The sequence below is a fragment of the Eublepharis macularius genome, chromosome 14 (genome assembly GCF_028583425.1).
Source record: "Eublepharis macularius isolate TG4126 chromosome 14, MPM_Emac_v1.0, whole genome shotgun sequence".
Classification (NCBI taxonomy): domain Eukaryota; kingdom Metazoa; phylum Chordata; class Lepidosauria; order Squamata; family Eublepharidae; genus Eublepharis; species Eublepharis macularius.
The window spans coordinates 42,906,670-42,933,049 of NC_072803.1; the positions used below are offsets into that span (position 1 = coordinate 42,906,670).

The 26,380-nt window shown below is 45.2% G+C and overlaps 1 protein-coding gene across 3 annotated transcripts in view; it reads left to right on the forward strand.

Moving 5' to 3' along the window:
* Nucleotides 1-24,122, forward strand: part of ABCA2 (ATP binding cassette subfamily A member 2) — an 86,949-nt gene extending 62,827 nt beyond the window's left edge. For all 3 annotated transcript variants that reach the window (XM_054997361.1, XM_054997360.1, XM_054997359.1), the window contains 21 exons: nt 122-224; nt 2,109-2,437; nt 3,209-3,422; nt 3,576-3,681; nt 4,454-4,565; nt 5,227-5,287; nt 6,266-6,440; nt 6,622-6,737; nt 6,886-7,033; nt 7,632-7,755; nt 8,829-8,961; nt 12,382-12,499; nt 13,357-13,535; nt 15,117-15,258; nt 16,193-16,327; nt 17,661-17,764; nt 17,948-18,040; nt 18,814-18,916; nt 19,229-19,366; nt 19,542-19,748; nt 20,286-24,122. In XM_054997361.1, the coding sequence (XP_054853336.1) occupies nt 122-224; nt 2,109-2,437; nt 3,209-3,422; nt 3,576-3,681; nt 4,454-4,565; nt 5,227-5,287; nt 6,266-6,440; nt 6,622-6,737; nt 6,886-7,033; nt 7,632-7,755; nt 8,829-8,961; nt 12,382-12,499; nt 13,357-13,535; nt 15,117-15,258; nt 16,193-16,327; nt 17,661-17,764; nt 17,948-18,040; nt 18,814-18,916; nt 19,229-19,366; nt 19,542-19,748; nt 20,286-20,321 (2,876 nt within the window). In that variant the 3' untranslated portion in view covers nt 20,322-24,122. The remainder of the gene's footprint in view (nt 1-121; nt 225-2,108; nt 2,438-3,208; nt 3,423-3,575; nt 3,682-4,453; nt 4,566-5,226; nt 5,288-6,265; nt 6,441-6,621; nt 6,738-6,885; nt 7,034-7,631; nt 7,756-8,828; nt 8,962-12,381; nt 12,500-13,356; nt 13,536-15,116; nt 15,259-16,192; nt 16,328-17,660; nt 17,765-17,947; nt 18,041-18,813; nt 18,917-19,228; nt 19,367-19,541; nt 19,749-20,285) is intronic.
* Nucleotides 24,123-26,380: the final 2,258 nt, after the last annotated feature.

Here is a 26,380-nt window from a genome sequence, read left to right on the forward strand (position 1 = left end):
TCCATCCTGGGTAGATTCAGCCCTCTCCTTGCCGTGTTAGCACTTGGGCATACTAGCACTCCTTTAGCAGCTCCCAGAGCTCCAAGTCAGCTGTTGACAAATGATTCCTGCATTTCCACAGGAGACCTGCCTCCCCTCATCCTCACACCATCCCAGTATCACAACTACACCCAACCCAAAGGCAACTTTATCCCATATGCCAATGAAGAACGGCACGAATACCGGTGAGAACTTTATTCTTTCTTTTCCCTGCACCACGAGAAAGCTCTTGGAAGAACTGCAGAGGAGGGCAAGTTACCATTTGCAACTGCTCTGTGATCAGAAAACATGACAGTAGAAGAGCCCAGCTGGATCAGTTCATCCTGTCCAGCTTCTAGTTTCCAACAGAGGAGTACCAGGTGTTTTTAAATGTCCACAAACAGGTTCAAAGGCCAAAGCCCCTTCCCTCTTTTGCCACCTTCCCAGTAATTGGTGTTCAGAGGTAGGCTGCCTCTGAACATGGAGGTTCCATTTAGCTGTTGTGGCTAACAGTCGTTGACAGGCCACCAACACCATGATTTGATCTAAACCTTTTTAAAAAGCCAATAAAATCGGGGAATGGAACATGAAGCTCCCTTGTGCAGAGTCAGCCCACTGATATATTACATCTATTACTGTTCTTCCTGCCTGGCAGAGGCTCTCCAAATACCACTGCTGGCGCTAGGGTCTCTGGTGCCTGCAGCAACCCCCCCCCCACACGCGTGGACTGCACGATGACGTCATTGCGCAGTGAAAGCAGGGACATTCGCCGGCGGATGGCTGGGGTGGCGGGCAGAGGCTGCTCCGCGCTCTGCACGCCACCCCAGCAGCGGCTCATGGCTGCTGCGCCCGGCTGTGGGCATGTGACGGCTGTGGCACAGGGTTGGCTGGCTGCAGCAGCTGCGGGCCAGCCACGCCAGCTCCGCAGTGCACGCCTCCGCCCCTGACACCCCCTCCAGCGCCTCTCCAGGGCCCTTGCGCTTGAGGTCACCGCCTACCTGGCCTCTATGGGCTTGCTGGCCCTGCCAAAGACTCAGGCAAAGAGAGGCCTTTCCCAGCACCTGTGGCCTGAGATTCTGAGGACGGAATCCAGGACATTTTGCATGCAAAACAGATGCTTTGCCACTGAGCCAAAATGGTGACATTTTTCCTTTTAGGCACTTCTGTCAGTGAAGGAGCCTTCTCCGCAATCCTGCTTGCCACCACCCATGCTCTTGAAGGATTTTGCACACCAGATATGCAATGAACTGTGGAGTATACTTTGCTGTGAGGGAGGACAGCCCTGTGGGGAGAAAGGCACAGCAGCCATGTTCTCCCCCAGTCCTTTTCTTGAGAGGTTCCCACAGGAACTGGATTAGGTGGCTGTAAGATCTCCAGACAAGATATGTTGTTTGGCTGCTTGTGCTTCCTCCATGAGGATACTGCTGTTCCTGCCATGAGCTCATGTGTGCCTGCTAATTAATTCATCAGTCTGACAAAGTAGAGAATTCTTTGTCACAGGATGTGATGATGGCTACCTGCCTAGAAAGCTTTAAGGAAGTGATTAGAACAGTTTATGTAGGGTAGGTTCTGTCAATGGCTGTTTTCCCTAATGGCAAGGAAACCTCCATATTCAGAAGTAGTATACCCTTGAATACCAAATCAGGGGGACAAATAGGTGATGGCAGCTCCCCAGCTTGTGAACCTGGGTCTTCCAACCTCTGCTGACAAGGGATGCAAATGAGGCTAGATGAACGTTTCGGTTTTATTTGGCATGAAAATTCATAAGTTCTCTCCCATTTCCAGTTGAGTGGAATTGAACATTCAAAAATGTTTATTGTTTAAAACCAAGTGCTTCTCATTCTTATCTTCCTAACAACCTTGAAAGGCAGGTCATTATTATTATACTAATATTGCAGGAGGAAGGGCTGAGCAAAATAGTGGATTGCCTCTTAGTTTTTGCCAGAAGTAAAATTCAAACCAGGGGCTTCCAATTAGTAGTTCAGTCTCTTAATAACCAGATTATACCTGTTCTTAGATTCTTTGGAGTCTCCTGCCCCTGAGTTCTGTTCAGCCCTCTCTCCTAAGTGATCCTCCCTCCCCCTTTTCAGGCTAAAGCTGTCACCAGATGCCAGCCCCCAACAGATGGTGGGAACGTTCCACCTGCCCTCCGGTGTGGGTGCCACCTGTGTGCTTAAGACGGCTTTCAACAGCACCTTAGACCAGCTAGTCCAGACACTGAACCTCAACAGCAATGAGTCAAAGATGTTGGCAGCCAAGTACTTCGACGCAATGTGTGTGGACTCCTTCACCCAGGGCTTGCCTCTCTCCAACTTTGTGCCACCACCCCCGTCCCCAGCACCCTCAGACTACCCCTTCTCTCTGGACGAGGACTTGCTGCGGGCCTGGAACTCTACCACCTACCCCTCCTCTCTCAAAGGTAAGGAATGCCAACAAATGAGACAGAGGTTATGAGAGGCTGGATCCAGTTTTTGGAGAACTGGGCTGGATTGCTGCTTTATGTGCTGTTTTTATTCATTTTGCCTGGAAGATCTTGATAAATAAATCGTTATGTAGGCCCCAGAAACTTAATTAAAGGATTCCATGTTTGGGCCGTTAGCAGAGTCTATCATTAGGCATAGGAAGTGTGATTATAGGTGGTTGTGAGCACGTTCTGCTGGATGGTGTGTGCAGGAATGAAAATAATAAAAGTATACACATGGTTTTTATTTAGGAAAAAAATGAGAGTTCTTTATTGCAGGAACTCCATACTCTGATAGGAAAGGAGGAGAGACAGATCCTAACTACCTATCTAGTCTAAGGATGGGCACGGATGGCAGGGCAAGGCCTGCATCCATGCTGCCAAGATGGAGGGAGGAGAAAGGAGAGAGGTGTTGCCTGGAACAAAGCCAGGAAGAGAGGGAGTGAGAGGGAGGAAGTCAAGAGGAGGAAATCCTGAGAATAGCAACCTGCATATTAAAGAACAGTCAGAGCAGTAAACAATAGTAAACAGTAAACAGAGTGCCCTGACCTCTCTATCTTTCTAACTCTTTGGTTTGTCCCCCTGAGGAGAGAGACAGTGCTGGATCCTCCTCTTCCAACAGATCTACTGTTCAAAAAACAAGAGGAATGTTTTATTAACTAGCAATGAATAAGATGTACAGCAAAGAATCCAGGGCTGAGAGCTGCTTGTGTGTTTTCTCTTGCACAGAAATGGTCACCTCTGCTCCATCCCTGCCCCACATCATCCATGAACCCATGAAGTGTACTTGCTCCATGCAGGGCACAGGCTTCTCCTGCCCAAGTGGAGTTGGAGGCCACCCCCCACAGATGAAAGTGGTGACAGGAGACATCTTGGTAGACATCACAGGGCGCAATGCCTCTGAGTACTTACTCTATACATCAGACCGCTTCCGGTTGCACAGGTGTGTGGGGGCGGGGAGGGTGGATTACGCCTGCACTATTTGCTTCCTAACTCAGGGGATCCTAGGGAGATCTGTCTCCTCAGCCCAAGGATATTGTGCTTTACAATATCCCTTCTAGAACTTACCTTTTGCATTCCTTTTTTTTTTTAACAGATATGGTGCTATGACCTTTGGCAATATCCAGAAATCCATTCCCGCATCCTTTGGGGCCAAAGCTCCTCCCATGGTGCGGAAAATTGCAGTCCGGCGAACAGCCCAGGTAGGAGAGCTGCTTCGTTTTCTTGTATTTAACTAAAATATTTATGAGCCACAACTCTCAGTCAAGAGCTCTTGAGGCAGTTTACAGTATAAAATCAAAATACAAGCAGTATATCAATACACGTACACCAGCTCTGCTAATAATCCAGCAATTAAAAGATTGAAGCCCATAAAAGGCTAGTTCAGGAGCACAACTAAAACCAACATAAAACAAAACATAATTATATCACCTAAATGAAGAAAAATAAGTAAAGCAGCTAAGGACCAACATTTACCAAATGCTTTGGTCAAAAGAAGTCTATACCTGGCCAAACAGAGTTGCAGGCAAATAAGTTATATGGTCGAAGTGCTACCACTTAGGAGAGTCCTTCCCTAAGGGGCTATACATGCAAAGGAGGATCCCTGTAGATGATCTGAATTGCTGGACAGGTTCTTATGGGTAAGTGGTCTGTTAGGTACCCTGGTTCCAGACAGTTTAGTACTTAAAGGAAACAACCCACACTTCAGATTCAGCCCAGAAGCTAATTTGTAGCCCAGGTAATTCGTTCAAAACCATTGGGTTTCCTAGAAGAATCACCAGTGAGCAATTTCACCACTGCATTTCATACTAATTAAAACTTACAAGCACAAAACATACGGCAGTTTTGATAGCATAATTATGTGTTGAACGGTATTGCTCTATACCTCCTGTCACACACCATGAGTTCTATTGAAAGACCTCCAGATCGGATGGCTGATATGTTCTGGCTAACCCTCCTCTTTGTGTTGCCCAGGTTTACTACAACAACAAGGGATACCACAGTATGCCTACCTACCTCAACACCCTCAACAATGCCATCCTTCGCGCCAACCTGCCCAAAAGCAGGGGGAACCCAGCTGCCTATGGTGAGTAGCTCTGGAAACAAGAGTCTAATACAGTATAAAAACTCAAAACCAGAAATCTGAAGTAGCACTGAGAGCAGGACCACAAGTGATGCCTGAGACAGGTTGGACACTAGTCAGCTTCCCTCAAGTTTTGATGGGAAATGTAGGCATCCTGGTCTTGTAGCTTGACTCTCTGACTGCTGTCCAATGGACTTTTTAACTGTCACTTGTCCAACATTCTGCCAAGCTGCCTACATGTCCCATCAAAACTTGAGGGAAGCTGGCAAGTGTCCAACCTGTGTCAGGCGTCACTTGTGGTCCCGCTCTGAGTTAATTTCTTTGATTTGTAGCTTTGTGGATCTCCAAATCTGTGTCTGATTTGGGATGGTAAAAAGCCGCGTTGTTGCTGACTTGCTAAGTCTGTCACTCAGGAAGCTGTGGTGCTTCTCCCTCTCTCTCAAGGTCTGTCAATGGGAAGCACTCCTGGGTCATATGGAAACAGAGTGGACTGAGAAGCAATCTGAGCCTTGGGATGTGCTCAAATCGTTTAGGCATTGGGGAGCTGTATTGTCATATCAAGGGAATCCATCTGTGAGAAACTTGATGCTGCTTGGTTGTGTATGCCTATGTGAGAGTGAAAGGAAACTCCCTGAACCTCTCCTCTTCCCCTTATGTGCTCCAGGTATCACTCTGACCAACCACCCAATGAACAAGACTAGCGCCAGTCTCTCTTTGGATTACCTGTAGGTATCCTTTTTAATGTTTTTTGTTGTCGTATTTAACTTATTTTTTAATTCACATTCTAGCAACATTTTTCCAAGCTGAGTAAACATGACTTTCTTTAAAAAAATATTTAATATAAAAACAAGAATTTCAGAGCAACTTAATACAAATGCATAGTCACAATTTTAAACAATGGCCATACAGCATGGTGTAGTGGTTAGTGTTGACTAGGATCTGGAATAACCGGGTTCAGATCCCCACTCTGCCATGGACACTTGCTGGGTGACCTTGGTCCAGTCACATGAACTCAGCATAACTACCTCACAGGGTTGCTGTGAGGATAAAATAGAAGAGAGGAGAATTATGTAAGCCACCTTGAGTCCCTGTTGGGGGAAAATGTGGAGTATAAATGAAGTAAAATAAAATAATAAATAAATGTATATACATCCCAAATGTCATGACTGTCTGCAGAAAGGTGATCCAGAGAAATAACCTTAGATTTCTCCCCTCCCATGTTTGGCTTTGGCCTTCTCTTTTGAATCTTCTCTGTTTCACACATTTCTGTCACATCCTTCCTGAAAGATGCTCGGTAGGGCCTTACTCATCTCCCCACCCCCCCAACAACCTTGTGAGGCTGAGGGAATGTGGGCAGTGCAAAGGCAATCAGTGAGATAGATGGCAGAACGATGATTTAAAACCAGATCTCCGTAAACCTGCTTTGGCTGTCCAGTGATCCAGTGTAGAAACACAACTAAAGTAGCCTGAACAAATAATCAAGCATGCTCTTGGCCTTTTTTATTTAAAACTGACCCCATCAGGTTAGTTTAAAGCTGCAGTTGATTACTCTACTAGTTAAGCAGATTAAAGGCTGAATCCCTAGTTTTAAAGAGTGTGTGTGTGCGCGCGCGCACATGCATTAATTTCCTCCCATAGCTTACAACTGATTACATGCTTATGCCTCAACGATTGTTCCCCAATCTTGATCCATCCCATTGTAGCCTCCAGGGCACCGATGTGGTCATCGCCATCTTCATCATCGTAGCCATGTCCTTCGTGCCGGCTAGCTTTGTGGTCTTCCTGGTGGCAGAGAAGTCCACCAAAGCCAAGCACCTCCAATTTGTGAGCGGCTGCAACCCAGTTATCTACTGGCTGGCGAATTACGTCTGGGACATGGTATGATCCAAGGGCCTTTGTTGGGGGAGAGGCCTTGTTTAGAAAGGCAGTCACAGGGATGGATTAAGACCCGATGCCCTGTGTAAATGTTATGTTGGGGGTGTAAAGTAAGCTAGAAGAGGGTCTTTTGTGTCATTGTGGTGTAGTATAAAGTGCTTTTCACCCTTCCTTTCTTTTGTAGTTAAACTACCTGGTGCCAGCTACTTGCTGCATCATCATCCTCTTTGTGTTTGACCTGCCAGCATACACCTCTCCAACCAACTTTCCAGCTGTGCTGTCTCTCTTCCTGCTGTATGGGTATGTTGTCACTGTTGCCAGTAGCGAAACTGGGGTCAGACACTTGTGGTTCTGGAAGTGTAGAGTGAAGGAGAGACCTGCCTCTGTGTTGGCCAGAGCCTGATAGACTTGCCTACAAACGTCACCCCCTTGCCTCCCTCTTTTGCAGCTGGTCTATCACGCCCATCATGTACCCAGCCTCCTTCTGGTTTGAGGTGCCCAGCTCGGCTTATGTCTTTCTGATTGTCATCAACTTGTTCATCGGCATCACTGCCACTGTGGCCACCTTCCTGCTGCAGCTCTTTGAACATGACAAGGTGTGTGAGATTCTGGTAGGGGGCAGAGGACAAAGAAATAACCGTGGTTCTACTTTAGGCTGTGAGGAAAGTCAGGGTAGTGGGAGGCCTGCATTCTGATCCATGGCTGGCTGTGAAAGTGGCTAAGTCTATCCTTGGACAAGTCTTTCCCTGTCTTAGCGGATGTAATTGGTTTGCAGGCCTTTTGTTTAATTGTCCGTCTCTGGGTCTCCTGCATCTGAAATGAATGTGGCAGGACTGGAAAAGAGTAACCAGAATGATTAAAGAGGAGGAGCCTTTTTTCAAGCGTCTGGGTTTTTTCACTTTAAAAAAATTCTTCAGGAGACAGCTGAAAACTGTTTTATTCAGGATAGCGTTTGTCTAGCCAGTTTTTAAAAATGTATTGATATTTTTAAATTGTGTTTTTAAACTCTTTTTGATATATATTTTCATGCTTTTTCTATTTATATTGTAAACTGCCTTGAATTCCGTAAGGTGGAAAGGTGGGCTAATAAATGTTTTAAATAAATGAGTAAAATAAAATAAATGGTGCTGGAAACAGGACATTGGGCTTGATGGACCTTTGACCTGATCCAGTGGGATATGTTATTCTCAATAGGACCTAAAGGTGGTGAACAGTTACTTGAAAAGCTGCTTCCTGATCTTTCCCAATTATAACCTGGGCCATGGGCTGATGGAGATGGCCTACAATGAGTACATCAATGAATACTATGCCAAGATCGGTAAGCTTGCTAACCCTTTTAAGCGTCTTGTGCTGCCGCTTCATCTCTGCCTCCTGCTCGGCTTGTTTGGATTCAGGGGCTGAGTGCCAGAATCTGTCTCCAGTACCACAATTTACTCCTGAAATGTGTGAAACAATAACTGGGGGGAAATAACTTTCAAGCAGCTGAAGAGTAATGTCCTTCTGCTGTGTAATCACTGGGGGGATAAGACTTAGCTCATGCTTCAATTCTGGCATCCGGCAGCTCTCAGAATAAAGTAGCATCTCTTGCAAATCAAAATGCGTACAGAACAGATGGGGCTTTTGGGCTCCATAGCAGACCCCATGCAAGTTGCATGGAACAAGCCAGAGGTTTTCTGTACCTTCCCATCATTATCTGTTGCATATTCTATCTATTTATTAAGATTTTTAGTCCGCTCTCCTCGCAAGCAGGCTCAGAGCAGAGCACAGCACAGTAATATACATAAAATATAACAATGGTAGCAATCACGTTATGTTAAAAACATCATTAATACAGCACACACTCACACACACAACTACCATTCCTGTAAAGACACATTTTAAAAAAGTCTAGCCTGCTTTTCAGTCAGAAATTGGCTTCTGAAGTTGCCTGCCAAAACACAAATAACGCACGTTATAAAAAGAACAACTGTCTCATAACAACCCATCCATGGGGCGTTCTAGATGAGATGAGATGGGCAGAGGTGGTTTGCCATTGCCTTCCTCCACATAGCATCCCCAGTCTTCCTTGGTGGTCTCCTATCCAGCTCCTGCCTGTGGCCAACCCTGCAGGCTCTCACAAGCTCAGGCCAAACTGGGCTAATCAGGCCGATGTTGTAATAAATATACAGCAATACATGGAAAAAATTAACATTGTGGTCTTGGTCCAGTCAGTATGGAAGTATGCCTGATTGGTGCCTTTTCTCCTTCTGGGCTGCCTATGGCTGTTGGTTGCTTGGTCGGATTGGGATCTAGGCGCAAAGGAGAGCCGGTCTGCCGCCTCTTTACCTGCAATCAGTGCTTTTCAGCTGCTAGCTTGGTCTGTCTTTGTGAGTTGCCTTTTCCTCTCTCCAGGACAGTTTGACAAAATTAAATCACCCTTTGAATGGGATATTGTCACACGAGGATTGGTTGCCATGACGATCGAAGGCTTTGTGGGCTTTTTCATCACTATCATGTGCCAGTATAATTTCTTCCGGAAACCACAGTGAGTACCCAGTGGGGTGTGAAACCCCTGCTCTAAGACTTAGAGTGGTGTGAGTCTGTGCCCTTGACCTTCAGGCTAGTGCTTTAACTAAGATGGGTTGTACTACATTTGCTGCATCTAGTACTGGCATGCCCACTGATGGACTACTGCTGAATATCCCCAGAAGCCAAAAATGCTATGATGCAGGAGGCAGTTCCCCTCTCGTGTTCCGTTCCATCATCGATTTGATAAGCAAGGGCAGGAAAGGGGGGCTCTTGCCAGTGAGCCTGGTTGTATGTTGTGTGTGCACGGGGAGAGGGGCTGATCCAGTAGCATAGCACATTTTCTCTTGCAGATCACCAACCTCGATTCTGCATAGTTGCACCTGAAACAGAAACACAAGCAGTTAGTAGTGGCAAAGTTTATTGCCTAGGCCTACTCATGCTAAAAGTTGCAATAATTCAACACTTTTTTAAAGGTAATTTCATTGCTCAACAGTCAGCTATCTTGTATGATGCTTATCCAAATTTCCAAAACATGTTAAAAATTAAACTCTCTCTTCTGTTAATAAATTTAATGCATTAAAAATATTTGACCCTGTCAGTTGAGCAATTATTTTGAGCAATCAAATGCCCAACCTTATATCTATCTGAAAGGTGAGTACAGAGAAGAGAGTGTAGGAGACAAAAGAGGCAGGGTGTTTTGGGAATGGGGTTAGGTCATTGGGGTTGATCCACTGTCCTTGGGCTGGCTGCCTCCCTTGGAACAAAGAGCAGAGAGATGGTTGTCCCCATAGGGTGGGTATTCAGAACTAGATTTAATTCACTTGCTGAATATAGGTTGCCGTCAATCATAATGGCTTCCCAAGTTTTAGAAGTTGGTAGGTTTTTAACTTTTAATGGTATATACCTTTTGTTTACAGTAAATTACTCTGCAGTTATAATTCTGTAAATGGGATATTTTATATCCTGTTCACTCATGTTCTACTTTGGTCATACTTCATTTGTAAAACATAGATCATATTGGGGCTTCTTGTTCTTTTTATAAAAGGAAGGGGAATATTGAACAACTTGGGTGGTGGCAGGCTTGCAGGGGATTTCATGTGGTTTGAACCCCTAATTGGATCAGGCAGATGAAATGGCTCTGTGAAAACTTCTGCTGCAATAAATCTGTTAGTTTTTAAAGTGTTACCGTAATATTTTGTTTGTTTTGCTGCTTTGCTCTAATAGAGTAATAAGACTACCTGTGAGGACTTCGGTTCCCAAGGCAGTTTACAATAAATACAAGTTAAGACAATTTTCAAGTAAAACAAGCCAAAGCTGACAAACCTGATTAACAGCAACCAAGAGGACAATCAAACTGAAGCTTTAAAAGTTATAAGAATCAGAATAATGTTTATTGCATGTGGCCAAAGGCCATCACAGTTAAGCAAATATAACACACTGAGTAAAACATGAACAATAAACAATAAAACTATAATGTTAAAAACGCATAAAAGTATGTTAAAACACATTAGCAGCTTCCTTATACACAGGAGGAGAAGTCTCAGCGTTAAACACATCTCAAGCCTGAATTTTCTTAACTGCCAGGGTGAAGTGTGCTACTCTATAAGAGATGTATAGATCCAAATTGGAAAGAAGGAGTGTTAGTTTTCCACCAGAGGAGAAAAATCAATGTTTTTAAAGAATTCACCAAGAAATGTCTGGGGTCTGTATACAAAGGGCAGAACAAAATATAACGTGGAAGGTGTGTGTGTGTGTGTGTGTGTGTGTGTGTGTGTGTGTGAGAGAGAGAGAGAGAGAGAGAGAGAGAGAGAGAGAGAGAGAGAGAGAGAGAAAAGACCTTTTTCTCCATGGAGAGCTGCCACCAGTCAGAGGAGTTACTAAACTAGGTGGACAAATGGCCTGACTTAATTTGTGGCAGTTCTATATTGATGTAAAGATCCTAAGCAAATCAAAGTTTTGTTTCATCTTTAAAGGATTTCTTGTGATGACTACATTGTGATGTGCTGAAGTTAGGGAGTTTTATCTCCACCTGTGCGATCTTAGGATTTGCCCTCTCGTGCACATGCTCTCTCTCTCTCTCTCTCTCTCTCTCTCTCCCCCCCACACCCCTACCTACTTGCCTCAGGGCTTGTGACTGCCCAATGGTATCTAAGTCAGAAAACCAATTCTGCATGAAAATATCACTTTGTTTTTCATGAGCACATATTTTATCTATAATTGTGAACCAGAAGGGAAAAGAATAACTTAAACATGCTGCTTTTTCAGTCTTATGTTTCAAAGGCAGTGTAATTATTTCAAGTAAATGTGTGCATGTATCTTTAAATGCTTGGTGTGAGATAGGTGAAGAGTCGGGGGGGGGGGAAGAGAGGGAAGAGTGAATGATATGATTGGCTGGTGACTGAGAGTGTGGGCGGAGTGAATGCAGTTTGAGACTGAGAGCCAAGCTACAAGAGATGGCTGACACAGGTTGGACACTTGTCAGCTTCCCTCAAGTTTTGATGGGAAATGTAGGCATCCTGGTCTTGCAGCTGTAATGGAGAGCCAAGCTGTAAAACCAGGATGCCTATATTTCCCATCAAAACTTGAGGGAAGCTGACAAGTGTCCAACCTGTGTAAGGCGTCACTTGTAACTTGGCTCTGAGAGTGAAGAAAGAACATTCAGTTAGAGAAAGAGAGGCTAGCTGTGTGCTGCCTGAGAAGTTTTAAGCATTTCTGTGAGAGAAATATTGAGTCAGGATTAAGCAGGCAAGCTGTGTGCAGCCTGAGTAACTTTAAGCACGTCTGTGAGAAATATTGAGTTAGAGAAAGAGGCTAACTGTGTGTGAAGCCTTAGAAGAGATCTGTATGAATGAGTTTAAATGAAGTAACTTTAAGAACTGAGAACTACTTTTATGAAACTGATAAGCTTCTTGAAAAAATAAGTTTATTTTGTTTTTGTTATATCCCAGAGTAGCTGTCATTGTTATGTTTCTGTTATATCCCAGAGTACCTGTCATTGTTATATGTTTTGTTATATCCCAGAGTAGCTGTCATATTCCATTCCTATCCTCAGGGCCACATAGAACCATGAAGGAGCCTGATGCTTAGGCACATTACTGAAAGGAAAACTTAAATAAAATATCTTGGAATATAATATTCCTGGTGGCAACAATCTACCCTAGAGAAAGTAAGGGTCATAACAGGCAGTCTTAAGATTTTAATTCTGGGGTTGTGTGGGTGTCAGGTTTACTATTAATGGTATGTAATCACAGCTGTGTAATGAAGACAGATAAGAGCCTTAAAAGCCAATCTGTCCATTTATTGTCTGAGTTGTCAAAGGCTCTCTAGTCCATCCTTGGGAAGTGGCTAACTCTCCTGATCTGGGAAAAGAACAAGCCATTGTGACAGCTTTCACCACAAAGCCCTTCACCACTCTCTGTTTCTCTCCCTACACCAGACGTCTTCCTGTGTCCACCAAGCCCATTGAGGATGACGTGGACGTTGCAAACGAGCGACATCGTGTGTTGCGCGGTGATGCCGACAATGACATGCTCAAGATTGAGAATCTTACTAAGGTAAGAGCAGCTGTAACTGGCAGGGAACAAAGGTAGTGGTGTGGAGTTTAGGGTCAGGAGTAGAAATTGGCACAAACTGGGAAAATGGCAGTTTGTGGTTCATGAAAAGCCATGGACCACAAACCACCATGAATTTGCCCAGTTCGCGAACCGGTTCATTTGGTTCATGGTTTGTCACTTCCTGGGGCCAGCAGCAGCCACAGCACTTTCCTAGCTGTTTGTATTTGCAAACAGCAAGAAAAGTTTCAAACTTCCCACCCCGCCACTTTTTTCACTCGATTTGGGGGGGGGACTCCCTCCTCCCCCTCCCATCAAGTAAAAAAAGCAGGGTGGGAAGTTTGAAAGCAACACTTTTCTTGCCGTTTGCAAGCCTTTCAGCTGATGGGAGGAGGGATCCAGCATTTGAAAGCAGCAACAGTTATCTTGCATGGCAAGAAAAGTGTTGCTGCTTTCAAACACTGGCTGATTTTTTCAGTTGATGGGGGATCCCTGTCCCATCAGCTGAAAAGCGGTTGGCATTTGAAAGCAACACTTTTCTTGCCTTTTGCAAACGGCATGACAAGTGCTGCTTTGAGCTTCACAAACCGAAAACTTACTGGCCTAAAGTTCATTGTGGTTCGTCAGAAATGAGCTCTGACAACCACCGGTTCGCAAACCACGAACCGGCTCGGTTCATGATGAACTTTGGTTCATATTTTGATTTGTGCTCATCTCTAGCCAGGAGAGGTTCCAAGTTGACAGCTAGGAAAAGGAGTTCTTTGTAAATTCACCACTAACCTGAAGTGTATGATGGAGTCCAGGAAACAGTGAAATGTGTTAAATTGGCTCAATTTGTATGCCATTTTCTTATTTACCAGATCTACAAATCCCGCAAAATTGGGCGGATTCTTGCTGTGGACCGCCTATGTGTTGGTGTCAGGCCAGGGGAGTGTTTTGGTCTGCTGGGTGTCAATGGAGCTGGGAAGACAACCACCTTCAAGATGCTGACGGGTGATGAAAGTACAACTGGTGGGGAGGCCTTTGTCAATGGGCACAGGTATGTCCATGGATGATGTTGGTGCTGATATTTGAACAGCAGCCTCTATTTTTTCCAGGGGGTCAGGTAGAAAGTGGCAATTATTATAGACAAGGTTGAAAGTTAGTATTACTTTATACATCAGAATACCATTTGATGGGGATAAAGAACAGGACAAAGTTGTTGTCTTTAGGAGTGTGCACCCCCAAAACTCTGGGAAATCCAGATTCAGGGATCCCCAAAAAATCTGAGATTCCCCAAATCCAGGGAAGATTCTCTGAACCTGTTTGGATGGATCAGAGAAATCTGGGTTTATTCAGCCCTTATTCTCTATGGGGAAAACCATTCTGAGGCTATCCCTGGGGATTGGGGGGAAGAGTTATTTTTCAAGAAAACTTCACCAAATTTTCAAGAAACCTATTGCTGATTGTTCTCTAAGGACCCCCCCCCCCGTCAAATTTCAGGAAGATTGGACCCTGCGGTCCAATTCTTTGGGCCCCTGAACAAGATACCCCCAGCCACTCCATTGTTTCTTATGGGGGAAAAGTCAAGCTGACTCCTACTCCAGAAACATGCTAGGTCAAGGCTGCCATGACCAAAGCACACTCCCAAATGTAAGCTCCACACACAGAACCAACAGAACCAAACTGAAGAGTCCTCAGAACCCAAGTGCCCCCAGGACAAGCTGTCCAGCCAGTCTCCATTGTTTCCTATGGGGGAAACATTTCCAAGCACACTCTCAAATGCAAGAGGAAGCCCAATAGAACCAAAGTGAAGCAAAGGAATGGATGAACACCCCCCACCCCGAACCAAAGTGAATCAACGGGACCAACATCAAACCAGAGAATCATGTCAAAACAGAGAATTCCACCCAAACCAAACTGAAGCAAAGGACACTTTTGTAACTTAGCCCAACTAGATCAGTGTCACTCACAGAAACCAGGCAGATAAGGAGAGCTCCTGCACAGATTGGCCACTCACTGCTCCCTCGTTGCCAAACTCCTCCTCCTCCTTCCTCCCTCTCCCCTCTCTTCCCCCAAAAGGGGGTAAATGCTGTTTCTTTGCAAGGAAACAGCAAGAGGAACAGCCAAGCCGTGTTTCCCAAATTAACTCAGATGTACTTGGATTTATTTAGAGGTCTCAATCTGGACATCCTGATCAGGTGTGGGATTCTCTAATGTGATCCAGGAAAGCTGGATTTTGCTAAATTGGCAAAAAATCTGGCTTTCCCCATTGAATCCTGGACCTGGATTGCACATTCATAGTTATTTTCATGCCCTACTTTCAGATTTCTTGGTCAGATGCTTCTGTTCCTGGCCACTGTTAAAAACAAGATGCTGGAACAGATGGACCCAACCATAGCCTAATCCAGCAAAGTTCCTGTGATAGGGTTACATTTCCTCCTGAAAGAGTATAATCTTTCATAAGGCAGAGCCTGCTCAGTCGTTATGTAATTCTGAAAATTGCAGGGAGATTCTGCCCTTTCAGTTCTTGGGATGGGCTTGGTGTAACTCAGTTTCTTGCCTCATTTCTTGTATTGCATGCCTTGCTCCTTGCATTTCTGTAGTTGCAAATCTCTCCTCTTCTTCTCTGCTTCTGTAGCATATTGAAGGAGCTTCTCCAGGTGCAGCAGAGCTTGGGTTACTGTCCGCAGTTTGATGCACTTTTTGATGAGTTAACTGCGCAGGAGCACCTGGAGCTGTACACCCGGCTGCGTGGCATCCCCTGGAAGGATGAGGAACAGGTAAGCCAGCAGCACAGTGGGGGCAAGTGAAACTGCCTTCAGCTGTTGGTCTACTAGCTCTTTTTTCCCCTTTCCTTCATAAAGACTTGGGTGGGATGTAAACACTAAAGGGACAGTCTTGTGCCAACATACAAATCATGAGGTAACCACTCAGATTGTCCCTCGGCCAGCAGTTTACAGCAATTGAAGATCTAGATATAAATATAATAAAACATGCTGAATTTAGTGAGGTCTGAATGCAAGCAGAGTAGAAGGATGTCTGGCTGCATTTTTCCACTAGCATCAAGCAAGGTAGCTGATAGCTTGGAGAAGGGTAGGGGGCTATCAACTGAAGCTGGATCCCAGCACAGAGTGCACGGCATCTCTGTTGTAAATCTCTATGTACATTTTCAAGGTTATTCCAACTCAGACAACTTGACAGTCAAGACACGGGAATGCACATAGCCAGAAAGAAAATCATATAATGAAAATTAACACATGGTTGTTGGGGGTTTTCCGGGCTGTCTTGCCGTGGTCTTGGCATTGTAGTTCCTGACGTTTCGCCAGCAGCTGTGGCTGGCATCTTCAGAGGTGTAGCACCAAAAGACAGAGATCTCTCAGTGTCACAGTGTGGAAAAGATGTGACACTGAGAGATCTCTGTCTTTTGGTGCTACACCTCTGAAGATGCCAGCCACAGCTGCTGGCGAAACGTCAGGAACTACAATGCCAAGACCACGGCAAGACAGCCCGGAAAACCCCCAACAACCATCGTTCTCCAGCCGTGAAAGCCTTCGACAAAATTAACACACTTCAGCTCCCAATCATACTTTCCATCAGGGAAGTGTTGGGCATTATAATCCATGTTATTGATTGCAGCAACAGAGTTTCTAATCTGGTTTTCTGGATTAAATAGATACTCAGGATTTTTGTGATGATGTCCTTTGCTTTTCTCAGGTGGTGAAATGGGCCCTGAAGAAGCTGGAACTAACAAAATATGCAAACAAACCTGCTAGCACCTACAGTGGTGGCAACAAGAGGAAGCTGTCCACAGCCATTGCGCTTATTGGCTATCCAGCCTTCATTTTCCTGGTGAGGGATAAAGATGGGTCAGGGGCCTTGCACAGTCATAGGGATATGCATGTCAAAAATCTTCCTTTTAATTTTGGCAGGTGTATTTTTGAAAGGGCATGATTGCCATTTTCCTGAAATTTTTTGGAGTATTGATTAGAGATGGGCACAAACTGGGGAAATGGCCGTTTATTGTGGTTCATGGTTCATCATGTTCCACAAACCACAAACCAGCATGAAATTGCCCGGTTCATGAACTGATTTGTTTGTTTCATGAATATGTCACTTCTGGGGCAGCAGAAGATCTGCAGAAAGCCCACCCACCCCCACCCCCGTTACCTAGGAAACTGATTGATCAGCACCAGGCTGTCTGCAGTAATGAACTGAAAAACGAACAAAATGAACCTGTCTAAAAATTCTTGCAGTTTGTCAGAAATGCCCTCCGATGAACTACTGGTTCGCGAACCAAAAAACAACCCAGTTTGTGACGAGCTTTGGTTCGTATTTCAGTTCATGCCCACCTCTACTATTGATAGCATTTCAGGAATCCATTTTGGATAATTTTGTGGGACTTGGGAATACCAAGCATTGATAGATAGATGCCAGGTTCACCACCTCTGTTTTCAGTGGATGGTATACCTAGCATCTGGACACTAGAGGTCAGGTCTACTGCCCGTTGAAAACAGTGGCACTAGACCTAGCATTCAGGCTTGGATGTCAGGTCTACCCTGAAAGTGAAATGACCCCCCTCCCCCCAATCCTGAAATTTCAGGATGTTAATTTAGGGGGGGTCCCAAAATTTTGCCTTTTGCCATTTCAGACATCCCCATGTTAAACAAAACAGCAAATTTTGCATATAATTTTGACTCAGAAATATCAAATATTCACATCTTTGTACAGTCCTTGTTGTCTAACAAGCAGAACTGAACTTCAGTTCTGTGTCGTACTGTTCTGCTCTGTCACTAGATATGGCTAGTGACAGAGCAGAACTTATGCTGTGACTTCATATGTATTGAAACCTATAGTGCTATAGCAGCGCTTAGTGGCAGAACCAAAGCATTGCAATACCAAAACAGGGGAAACTAAATATGTATGTGTTCCTGTTCACAGAGGATACATGTTTAAAAAGCCAATGTAAGGTTCTAGTCACAAAAGACAACAATATAGATCTGTGTAATTCTGCCCTAAGTGATCTAGTGAACAGGGTCTCTTGGATCCCTTCTGTTCTAGAAATGTATATTTTAAGACCCATAGCCCTTGACAGAAGCTTTGTTGGGATCAGTACCAGTGATGGGAATCTTAGAGATGCTACTCTAGAGAGGCTAATTCTTTCCTCTGCCCCCTTTCCTGATAGGATGAGCCAACTACTGGCATGGACCCTAAAGCCAGGCGTTTTCTGTGGAACCTTATCTTGGACATCATCAAAACTGGCCGTTCAGTGGTGTTGACATCACACAGGTTGGGCGTGTCCTATTCCTACTGCCTGAGGGGGTGGTGGGGAGGAACTGCTGAAACCATGCCACCAACAGCAGATTAATGACTAGGAGCATGTGCTTAGCTGGAAGACTAAATGTGTGACTCAAGCCCAGGTGATTTGCCTAACCAATTCCCTGCTCATGCCTACCTTTTCACCTTCCTCAGCATGGAAGAATGTGAGGCCCTCTGCACTCGCCTGGCGATCATGGTGAACGGGCGCCTGAAGTGTCTGGGCAGCATCCAGCACCTGAAAAACAGGTAATCGAGTGGATGTCGAGGGAGGAGAGGGGTACTTCTGGCCCTGCAGGGTCTGGCCAGAACTGTGCTGATACTCAGGTAATACTCCTGTTATCTATCTGACATGCAGTTGGGTTGTGGTTCCTGTGAGTCTCTGTTTTACTGGATGCAGCACATTTGCTGAAACGTCCAAAGCTTCTGTGAAGACCAGCAGCCTTGATGCCGTGATGATCTGCAGTAAAACGACAGGATTTGAAACCAGTGGCACCTTGGAGAGCAACAAGATGATCAGGGTAGATGCTTTCAAAAGTCAAAGCTCCCTTCTTCAGATGCAGGCAGAGCTTTGACTCTTGAAAGCTTACACCCTGAAAATCTTGTTGTCTCTAAGATGCCACTGGACTTAAATCCAGCTGTCCTGACTCCATAAGTTAAAGAACAGATGCAGAAAAGTGCAGTAATGTGTAAGGATAGCTTAATTTGTGCAGCTAAGAGAAGTTAGAAGAGGAGACTCTGTACTGTTTGCCCTTTGTTAATGAGCAATGAATGTATGTCCTCTTGGAATAGTTACAGAGAGTATGCATATTGCATGATCATACCATAATGGCATATCATCCCATTATGGTATGATCATGACGTGTCTTTTGTTTACTAGTTAGGTTTCTAAAACTTATTTTTTAAAAACAGTAAAAAATTACCAGGGCAGATTCATAGGAGAGGGCTTTCTTTTTCTTGTTGGGGTGGGGAGTTAAGTGGTAAAGTTGGCTTCTTGACCTTACTGTCTCTACACTGGTCAGGTTTGGTGATGGATACATGATCACAGTGCGGACCAAATCCAGCCTGAATGTCAAAGAGGTGGTGCGGTTCTTCAACAGGAACTTCCCAGAGGCTATCCTCAAGGTGAGATTTATTCCAGTGGGGAGGCTTCACTTCCTGCCCACCTTGCTTTAAAGCAGACTTATAAGGATTGTTGTGAAGTTGAATTGGGGAGGGGTGGAGGAGAGCTGTACTGTGAGCTGCTTGGAGGATGCAATTAATATGAAACCGAAATTCAGCATTGTTCTTCACTGAACATGATCTCAGAGGAATGGAAGGGGACCGCCAGCTGTTTGACTTGCTCATGTGAAGCTGCAAGTGTGGAAGGTAATGGGAAGACTTGAGCAAAGCCCCTTTCTGCCACTGACGTTTTTCTTCCTCTTCCTGCTCCCCCAGGAACGGCATCATACAAAGGTGCAATACCAGCTCAAATCTGAGCAGATCTCTCTAGCCCAAGTGTTCAGCAAGATGGAGCAAGTGGTGGATGTTTTGGGCATTGAAGATTATTCCGTCAGCCAAACCACACTGGACAATGTAAGCACAGGAGAGGCTCAGAGCAGCAGGAGGCTGCAACTCTCTAACTGGGTTATAAGTTTCTGCTTTTGGAGATCAGGGCTGGGAAGGACCTCTGCCCCGAATCCTGGAAATGGATCACTGACCCAGAAACTCACTTGCTGGCCCTTTTGTTTCCTCCACCCACCCTTCCCAGGTGTTTGTGAACTTTGCCAAGAAGCAGAGCGATAATCTGGAACAGCAGGAGACCAGCCCTGCCTGTTCAGTGGAGTCTCCATTGCAACGCTTGCTGAACATCTTGCGTCCACGAGCCGCCCCGACTGAACTGCGGGCCCTTGTAGTGGAGGAGCCCGAGGATCTGGAAACAGATGACGAGGGACTGATCAGCTTTGAGGAAGAGCGAGTGAGCAGGGGTGAAGCAAGCTTGCGGGAGGGGAGGGGAAGCTGTGCAAACAGGCACTGTGATGGTGTTAGTGCCTACCCAGGGAGGCAAGAAACCTCTTTTGTTGGGGGAAAGAAAGTCCTGCAGCAGCAAGGAACATTGTGATACCAGGCAGCTGCCATTTGGGAAGAACAGCAGGATAGCAGCGGTCATAAAGGAGCTGAAGAGCAGAATGCAAGGTGGCTGAAAGAAGGGGAGTAGCGGAAGTAGTGAATCTGAGAAGCTAGGATTGGCACAAAAGATTCATTGAGAAAATGCAAAGAAGACTGCTGGGAAAGGATTAGCAATGAAAGAGTAGGACTGGGTCTCACACAGAGCTCCTAGAAAGGCAGGTGCAAAGACAGGGAGGGGCCTTGGAGGGAGAAGGAAGGGGAAGTCAAGCTGGCAATGGGAGGAGTTGCAGGTTGCGCAGTGATTTAAACTGCGGCTAACCACGTTAGCTGCTAACCAATCAGCTCTAGTTTTCAGTTGGGACTCCTTTTTTGCTTGTCTCCACAGGCTCAGCTCTCCTTCAACACTGACACGCTTTGCTGAAAAATGGTGGGGGATTCAGCCCCCTCTCCTGGCTTTAAACCACAGACTCTCTCCTGCCTGGCACCCACTTCCCTTGCCTCTCGCCTGACCTTCCGTTGAGCGGTAGCTGCCCCCTGTTAGCAAGGTGGCAGGAGGCGAGGGGGTACCTTGAAGCCCTGCCAACAAGGCTGTTGCAAGCATCTGATTTCAGAGAGCGTCCTGGAGGGTCCCGACATGTTGCCAGCGAGTCCCGTGAACGAGGAGCTGGCCTGGACCAGACCAGCTGCTTTTGTGGAGAGCAGAGATGGCTGTTAATAGCATGATCTCTGGCAGCAGACTAAATGAGGAGGAACTGTGCCCCTACCATTAATGCAACTCTCTTGGTTCTTTGGAGGATCACTGGCCTGGCTTAGGGGCAGAAGGTGCTAACACAGGAGCCTTGCAGGCACCACGGCGAGGAAGAGGGGCAGTGCATTCCTGACTCTGACAGTTTTCTCTTGGCTGCTACTGAATGCTTTTGCAAGAGGAGACATTGCCTCTGACCCCTCCCCCCTCCAGTTGGAGGGTTTTTGAACCCGTGTTTCTTTTCTACGATGTTGACTTGACTTTTTGACTTGGCTGCCTTGGCACTGCTTTCCTGGGTGGGTCTTGCACAGCCTCCCCTGGAGCTTGGAAAGGGAAGGAGCCAACTGACTGATCTAACTTGCACCCAGGGATTGTCTGGATGTTTTATTTCCTGAAGGGAGCAAATGATTCCTTGAAAAGGAAGTGTAAGGGAGAATATTTAGCACGCTCCCTAGCAGGACGAGTCCAGGGGCTCAGGCTCCCTCTTTCTCACTCTGGCATTAAGTTCAGGGCCAAAGGGATCAGTACAACCATCTGCTTTTTGCAGATTTGGAAAATGCCCTTGAACCTGCTGGACATCTTTGCTTGTGCTAAAGCAAGTTTATTTGTGAGTGAGTGTGTGTGTGTGCGTGCGCCTGTGTGTGTCTGTGTTCTTTCCCTCCTTCTCTGTCTCTGCTCCCCCTACCCTAACCAAGGGTCCCTGAGCTCTTTTTAAACTTAATTGATCATGAAATGCTGCTCTTACTGAAAAATAAAATAAACTAATGCTTCTAGCCCTCATGGCTGAGGAACACCAACAATGTATCTGCTTTAAAGGCTTAGAAAGGGAGAAGCATTTGGAGCAAGGCTTTGCATAGTTGCGACTGAGGTGAGGGGAGTATCCTTACCTCAGTTTGGCTTCAATTTGGCTGCATCCTGTTTGGGAAATGGGGTTTGCAGGATGCATCATGGTGAGCCTCAAGCTCCCTTTGGAGTGACATATTACAGCAATAATCCAGGGCAGTTCAGAGACTGAGCGCCAGACCTGGGCCTGGAGGGAGAGTCCAAGACTGGGCTATCAAGGTGCTGGAGATGTTTGTTCCAGCACTGAGGTTGATCTGGCAGGGTCCATTTCCAGGTCCTCAGAATTTAAGGCTAGGTATTCCATTTCGGGAACCGGGTTCAAGCACCTTGCTTAGTGCTATTTTTTATCTGAACATCCAAATGCTTGCACTTTCTGAAAGCGCCTCTCCCCGCACCTGAGAAGTATGCCCCCTAGTTCCCTCAAGCTTAGAATTCCGTTAACAATGGCTGGCCAGATGCAATGGGCAAGATGGGAGATAGTGGGGTCCTGTGGTCCATCTCCAACATCTGATATTCAGAGGTATACTGCCTCTGAAAACAGAGGCTTAGTTTGAGTGATAGCTGCTAGTAGAACTCCCCCTCCACCATGAGTTGGCCCAATATTTTGCAGGCTATATCAATGCCTGCAAAATATTGCCATGTTTGAAGGGTGCTGGATCCTCTTTAGAGAAATGTTACAGGCATCTGTTAGTCGCAGGGATGGGTGCAGCTGCAGCAGACAGAGCCTCTGAGGCAAGATCTGATCTTTTTGGCTCAGATGGTGCTTCGGAGGAAGTCTGCCCCTCCTCCTGGGGAGAACTTGGGCAGCTTCACATTTTTATCTTTTTTGGAGCAGAAGCTGAAAAGGCAGAGCCGCACGTCCAGCGCCATCAAATGAGAACAGCGCTTGTGCATTTAAATGTGTGGATTTCTCTGCATAAAATGCAGAAAAGGGAATCAAGAGAGGATCAGGCCCTTGCTGCGTGTTTTAGATGCTTTCTCTAACCTGCCATAAACATGGGGGAAAATGTCCTTTCTTGGTTGCTTCCATGAGCATTGCAGGGAAACAGGCACCATTTGAAAATAAGTGCACCCTTTGCAATCAACCGATGGCATCCGGAGAGGTGTTTTGTAGTTTTCAGTTCCAGTTCTCTTTGTAGTTGTGCTACAAATGTAAATTGCCTCTTTAGGGGACTTAGGATATAGCCTAAACCAACCCTCCTATGGAATACAGAAATGTCCAAGCTGTGTGCTGTAACAAGCCTGCTAGTGTACCATGGGAAATTGGCTTCATGGGAGTCTTTAATTTAGTACCCACCTTATAGAGGTTTCCTGCTGCATTTCTACACTGTCTGCTGCTCTGCCCTTAACCCCTTCTGATCAACCCTCACTAAAGCGGCACTGGTAATTCTAGCATATCTCTGCCTTTCAAGGGATTAGTTTGGATTGTCTGGCTGCTGTGTATGCAGGCAAACACCAGGATTCCCTGCCCTTTGAGGAGGCTGCAAAATGTGCATCTGGTTGAGTTGCAGCTCCGTATGGCGACTTCCAATTAGCAATCAAACCCAAGGAAGAGAGGGGTTCCTTTTCATGTGGGTGATTCTGGAAAGTAAATCTTTTCAGGTGTAAGAATGAGGTATGCCCTTCTTTTTTGGGTATGTGTGTGTGATTCTCATCCATTGGGAAAACACTGGGAGAGATTGTAAGGGCTTTGCTGAAAGTTTGTCTAAGGTACTTTAAGACATTATATTTCTCTCTTTTCCCTTCCCTGTCTTGTAGTTTGGTTCTATCTCTGGATTCTGACAGTTGTATTTTGGCACCCTTGCCTTTCTGTCTCTTGTCATTATCTACAATTGTGTGCTTCTCTTCCCTCCACCCCATCCATTTCAATGCCCCTCTTACTTTCCAGCCTCCACCTCTTTACTGTACCTTGTCAGACAGCTCCCCTTTCCTCAAGATGTTGTGCCAAATGAGCTGCTTAGCATGAGCTGTGTAAAATGTGTTTATTTTTTAAACAAACCCAGTGCACATTTTTCTTGCAAGCATGGTTTTTAAAAAACAAAAACAAAAAAAAACTTTTGTTGGATTTCTTTGGGAAAACATGGATTTCTTTGGGAAAACATAGAAAATGAACAACCTCAGATATACCAAGGGGCAGGAGGTCAGGGCAGGGCCGATTGTATGCATGTAGGGACTCTGGAGCAGGAGGGTTTCCCCAGAGATTTTCTGAATTGTCCTCTCCCTTTGCAGCTCACTTGCAACTCAAGATCTTGTGTCTTTGGACCGTATGAAGAGTGTACCCCCAACATGAGCAACTGTGGGATCCATTCCTTCACCTTATCCCACGAGGAGCTCACATATGTGCATTTTAAAGATGTCCCAAAAACCTGCCCTTTGCAAGACTCTGGCTGCCTTTGATTCTTGGTCTCTGGCATGCTGCCTTAACACTCCAGGCGTTCCCCCTGTTTTTCTGATTTCGCCAGGCCAGTTTTCCATGTACTGTGCCTCACTGAGCCAGAACCAGGGCTGTTTCATTGGCCTTTGTGAGAATTCCTGGTAGTTGGTAAGGGCCTTACAACAAGCCTGTATATTGCTAGCAAAAAAAGGACAAAATGTGAAAATAATGATTGTTTTAATAAAAATCGTAATAACCAACCAGCAATCATTGGATGCTCTTACTTTGCTGTCACTTGCTCTGCAACACATGGAGGCAACGAAAGGATCTTGGATGAGATGAACTTTGGCTTTTTTAGTTTTTAAAAGGGAGGGGGTGATGTGTTTATGCCTCATCTTCTCAAATCTTTGCCGATTCTCGTTGAGATTTTCCTCTGCTCAACAACCGTTTCCCATTGTCATGAAACGTATGCTGCAAGATGTCAGAAGTTAAAGCAGTTTACTGCTTTTGTTGTTGTTGTTGTCTTGCTCTGTGAGGCTGCAGGTTGTGAGATTTGCAAGAAAGCCTCACTTTCTCCCACTTAAAACTTGGTCGCTCTGCTACAAATTCTCATGTGATGCAAGTGGGGGGGGGGAGTGAGTTCATTGGTAGAATAACCCAGAACCCCTTCCCACATCTCTCCTTTTCACATGAGAATTTTTTACAAGAGGAATATGCAAAATTATTTGCTATGAACATGGCAAGCAACATGAACTAAAATGAGAGAAAACAGTGTTGAAACAATTTTGCTAGATGTCTGGAATTTTGTGGGCCGGGGGAGAGAGACTCGTGAATGTTGCATTAATGATTTCCTTCGAAACTCTACTTCCAATTTGAAATTTAAAACTACTCTGAGTCCTCTCCTGAAAAGGAACACCAACATATGAAGATACAGTGATTTTTATAATAATAATAACAAAGTGCTTCTGGACAGATCAGTGCCCTCTCAGAGCAGTGAACCAATTTGGTGTTATTATTATCCCCACAATACAGCTGGGAAGCTGGAGCTGTGAGGAGTGGCTTACCCATGGCCACCTGCAGAACTCATGGCAGTAGTGGGAGTCAAACAACAGAGTGCTAATTTGCAACCCAACCACTTAAGCACTATGTGCTTAGTGCTACCAGCAGCTCTGGTCTGTACATTCAAGAATAGTTTATGTAATGAAGTGCCCAAAAATTGATCTCTTTTTTTTTGTGCCAAATACTCAGCTATGGTATCTATCAGTTTTTTAAACCCCACCTTCGTTCAAGGAGGTCAAAGCAGCACGCATGGTTTACCTCTCCCTCATTTTTTCATCACAGAACTCCCCTATGAGGAAGATTAGATCAAGAAAGAGTGACTACACCAAGGTCGCCCAGTGCACTTCATAGCAGAGGGAAGAAGATTTGAACCTGGGTTTCCCCAGTGTTCCTGTAAACGTTCAGAGAACATGTTCCAATTCTGTTCACAAATGTACTCCTAGATTGCTATGTCAAGTAATCTTTTGTCTGTGCTTGAAATAAGCGCAAGCTTGGGCAACTTCTCAGGGAGGGGCTTGGAATGGCAGATAATGAGAAAGAGACTACTTTAATCTTTATTGAACATATAAAACCAACTGAAGGGAAAGCAGGAAAAACCAATATCAAATACTAAATGTGGGGGATTACTGAACTGCAAATAACTGGATGTCTCATTGAAAATTGCACCAGCGTATGTGAAAATAGCAAGAACAAACAAATCAGAGGATGCCTATTTATTTATTTATATTCCTTAGATTGATCCACAAGTCAGAACCCATCTATGACAGACTCCTCCTCCTTCACTCCCACACTCTGAGACAGATTTTTCTTGCCAAAATCCAAAGTTGCCTGTTTTGGCTGAGCAGCCCCAAGTAGCATGTCTCTATTTGTGGTTCTAAAGTTCTCTTGTGTCACACCCTGATAAACAGTTATAAGTTTGGCTTTTTTGCCCAATTCAGAAAATTGAGGGGGGGAGCCCTGTTCTGTTTGGGAAATGGCACTGGAGATAGTGTAATGTTAAAAAATAAACAACTTTATTTAACAGGCAGGGATGGAGTAAGGACAGTATTCTGGTAGAACAGAATACTCTTTAAATTACAGGTGAAATAGGTTTCTTTGTTCTTGTTCCATAATGAAAGGGTTGCAGCAACAATGTTTCTTTACAGAGTTCCCTTACAACTCAGGTTTAGAGACGTTAATTCAAAACAGTTTCCCTTTACAACAGACCCAGGGTCCTTCTTAGAGCCAAACCCCCTTCTAGACATTGGGCAGGAATTCTTCACCTAAGAAGACATAACCTTATTCACTTGGCTTGAATGGGAGTCTCCACTTACTACCCACTCACGCTACCAAAGCACACACACACAGTTCTATCTTGGCTGTGTAAACGGGTTTCAACTTGTGCTGGCTTTTTTACTTGGAATTCTTATCCAGAATTCTCCCTCAAAACACTGGTGTTACAGTTAGGGCAACAGATTTA